Source organism: Morone saxatilis, unplaced genomic scaffold (assembly GCF_004916995.1).
Source record: "Morone saxatilis isolate NCDOM2014 unplaced genomic scaffold, NCSU_SB_2.0 Contig5, whole genome shotgun sequence".
Lineage (NCBI taxonomy): Eukaryota > Metazoa > Chordata > Actinopteri > Moronidae > Morone > Morone saxatilis.
The window spans coordinates 19,458,103-19,461,918 of record NW_023340095.1 but is presented as its reverse complement, the minus strand read 5'-3'; the positions used below and the strand labels follow the sequence as shown (position 1 = coordinate 19,461,918).

General features: G+C 43.7%; 1 protein-coding gene across 2 annotated transcripts in view; it reads left to right on the top strand.

Annotated features, from left to right (window-relative positions):
- Positions 1-2,693, top strand: part of shox (short stature homeobox) — a 10,569-nt gene extending 7,876 nt beyond the window's left edge. Inside the window, exons 5-6 of one of the 2 annotated variants that reach the window (XM_035676758.1) lie at positions 64-276; positions 635-2,693. In XM_035676758.1, the coding sequence (XP_035532651.1) occupies positions 64-276; positions 635-724 (303 nt within the window). In that variant the 3' untranslated portion in view covers positions 725-2,693. Of the gene's footprint in view, positions 1-63; positions 396-634 lie in introns of those variants that run through there. The other variant, XM_035676757.1, reaches the window with a different exon arrangement.
- The last annotated feature ends 1,123 nt before the right edge of the window (positions 2,694-3,816 follow it).

Genomic DNA, 3,816 nt, shown 5'->3' with positions numbered 1-3,816 from the left:
CACACACACACACACGGCCTGAGGCTCCCACGATGACTAACTTTGTGTTTTGCTGCTCTGCAGGTCCAAGCCCAGCTCCAGTTGGATGGGGTCACCCACTCCCACCCCCACCTGCATCCTCACCTGGCCGCTCACGCTCCCTACCTGATGTTCCCGCCCCCTCCCTTCGGACTACCAATAGCATCGCTCGCCGACTCGGCCTCTGCAGCGGCGGCGGTGGCGGCGGCTGCCAAAAGCAACAGCAAGAACTCGAGCATCGCCGACCTGCGACTCAAGGCAAGAAAACACGCCGAGGCTCTGGGACTCTGACCCCACCGGGCTGCCCCTCCGCTCGCCTGATGCCCATAATCGCCTCTCACACAAGACTGAGCCTGTGAAAGGGCCGTGACACTCACAGCTAAAACTAAACTAAACAAAAACACTGAGTGAGAATGAAAGAGAGGAACACATACAGAGAGAGGGGGAGAGAGAGAGTGTGTGTGAGAGAGAGAGGGGGAGAACAGTGGAGGAAGAAAATAAAAAAAAGAAGGAGGGAGCGAGAAAATTGTCACAAAACCAGCTGCCAAAACAAACCACTTGTAGAGAACGGTAATTAAATACCAATGAAATCACCTTTTACTTTTCGCCCCAACAGGCAGGACTTCTGCGGGGCCAGTGGCTCAGTCCACTCCAGGCACAGATCACATCCCAAGGACCATACAAACACATGTGGATGTCTGTCTGAGGGCCAGGCCGGGGCCCGTCAGACCAGAAGACGTTAGAACAAAGCAAACTGGCAGGGCAGCAGCAGGGCCAAAAAGCAGGGCCTCGCTGACGCTGGCTGCCGCCATGTTGACAATGCAGAGGGTTGAGCATGGGGGGGAGGGAAGACCCAAACACCACCTCACCGAGGCATTGGAACGGCTCTCACCTTTACACCCCTGCCGACCCTCCGCCCCCCCACCCCCTCTTCCGCCCCCACCCTCACTAGAAAAATGAAGAAAAAAGAAAACATTAAAAAAAAAAGGCCATGTTTGTCTCCAACCACTGTGTTCCCTGCTGCTGCCAACTGCATGAGCTCTAATGGAGGACCGTTCTGGGACTGGCCTCCATACACACCTGACATAAACGCTCCACAACTTTTTTAACACTGCCATTCTACATGCCCACGACCCCCCGCCCCTGTCCCCCCACACCTTCAAAGAGAAAGGTCTCCATTACGGTTTGCTATCCTTCTTCTTATGGACTTGTGCTATAACAAAAGCAACAACTCATTTTTCCTTTGCTGCGGAGGGGAGAGATGTTACTCTGCGTTGCTGGGCATGTGTCGGCGAGACTTGGTTTGCATTATCTCCTCACAGCGTGCTCTCTCTCTCTCTGTCTTTATTTCTTTCTGTTTGTTGTGTTGTATCCTGGGTAAAGAAGTGAAGATAGCCTTTGCACTTCAGGTCTCGTATGTGGGTGTTTACAAATGGCACTACAAGCAGATACTACTTTACTAATTAAAAGGGGGAGGGGGATTTGATATTGTCATGTGATCAGCAAAAAGGACATTATCTTTGGATAAAGGGTATAAATGCGTTTTTTTTTCTTCTCTTTTTTTGTAATTCTGAAAATAAGAAGAAAGCATCAGTCAAACTGAAATGCAATGGTGTGCAGTTTAAGTGCAATACTGTAAATAGCAAAAAAGTAAAAACAGCTAGCAGTTAATCCTCAACGATAAAGAGACCCAATGATTTCTTTCTGTTGTTTTTTCATGCACTGTCGGAGTGTTGAATTTCTTTGCCAAACACACCAGTTTTTCTACAGCAGTGTATATTTTATTGAGTTCAAGAGAAGTCACTCATTACCAGGTGCCATATCCCACCTCCTGTGTATTCAAGCAGTTTTGTATACATCAGGTACAGTTATCACTTGTTGAGAAGGACGAGCACATTTTTGGATGCAACAGAAATTAGGGTTGGGTTCTAAATAATTAAATAAAAAATCTCCTCCATCTACATTACAAAAATCAATTTAAGTTTGGATATTGGGAAATGTTCAGAATAAAATCATCAAATCAGTATTGTAAACCAAGCCAAGCAGTTGTTTACAATATGATTAGCTTAATTCTGCATGTTATGCGTGGCATTTCACCATTAATTTCCAAGTAATTCAGACTGTTGTCTTGAACTAATTGTTCCGGACAACAACAGAACATTTGGATTGTTTTGGAATTCAAAAATTATTTTGACCTTTTAAACACTGCTGTCAGAGCTGCGCCAAACATGTAGATCTGTTTAAGATCTTTGTACCTCTAACAGTCTCCAAAAAACATTTTCTCTGTTAACAGACCTCCATTTAGAATTGTTTATCTATGTCTCCATTTTAAATTAAACATATTGGTGTTTTATTTATTATTTTGTCTGAAAGTTTATGAAAGATGAAATAGTTGAACTACAAGTGTACATTTTTACATGGCTTTGCATTTATTTTTGTATGTTTTTTTAAGTGTTGAATTTGAATTAGGAGGTGTGGCTGTAGTGCATTGTTTGCCTAAAAAAAAAAAAAAAAATGTAGCGTGTCCGAGTTTACAAACATTTCAGGGATGGTTGAACTGAACAATACTCCATGGAATTTGTTGTACCCATTAAAAATGATTATCATTTCATATGCAAGCATGCCTAAACATGAATCATCGTACAGTTTGTTTTCCCCCTTTTGATTCACAAAATATGAATGTACATCTTGTACAAGTAAACTATCAATAAAGTTATAAATATTTGTACTTGACTTTTAAAATACTTTTCGAACTTGTTAAGCTCCACAAGCGGCTTTGAGTTTCACGCTCAAAGTAAAGCAAGGCTTGCGAGGAAACACACTTTGTAACTCAGTATACTCAAGAACACAAAAGAGACGATAATCCCTGTTAATGACTAAGAAAGACAGAACTGACCACATTTTCAAGACAATACCAGCTGTCAGATCTAATCCCCCTCCCTAATGTCCTGAGTATTTACGTCCTGATGCAGATTCATGCTCTCTGCCTGCCTCATACCGTGTCGTGGCTGATGCTCAGCAATGGTCTCAAACCTGTGGATCAATATCAATATCAGTCGCAACTTGACATTCACACAGACTCCATGTTAGCCAGCGCAGCTCATCACATCCAATCTGAGCAGCCCACCAGCACGAGAAAATTGAGCTGCTATAAAATCCAGATGCAACCAGAATCTGGAGCCCCCCTACATGGTACATCTCTCTGCCTGTGTTTGTCAAAATGACACAGATAGGATTGGTATGGAAAGTGGGGCTGTAACGTTGTCAAATAGAAGCAAGATGGCTGTAACCGGAGAAGGGAGCCTATAAGAGAAGAGGGAAAATAGAAGGCAAGCGAGAGATTTGAGGGATACTGTATGTATGACATGTAATCTTCTGAGCTCAGTGCTCAAAGAGGATCTTTTCTCCTTGTTTCAACAGCAATGATTAACTTTGAGCAGATGACATGCGAAGGTCAAGAGTTAGCGTATGTTCATCAGCATCTACATTTGAAGTCAACCTCCGCCCCCCACCATCAAACACACAAACACACATGCATAACACACTCGCACACTCCCTCCACTTGTTCTTCCCACACGTACTAAATTTTGCACATCTAAAATGGTTGGCCCCTTTTTCTTTTTTAAGTGTATTAGCTTCCTCTGGGAGCTTAATTCCAGATGTGTGTACACAAAGTAATTACACCATGTGGTATAGTGGCCTATTGTCTGAACCCCATGCAGGAATTAGCCCAAATGGCGTCCTGTTGAGTGCAGTACCCCCCTAGAAGGTCGCTGCACGTTTAATTTGTACCTCTTT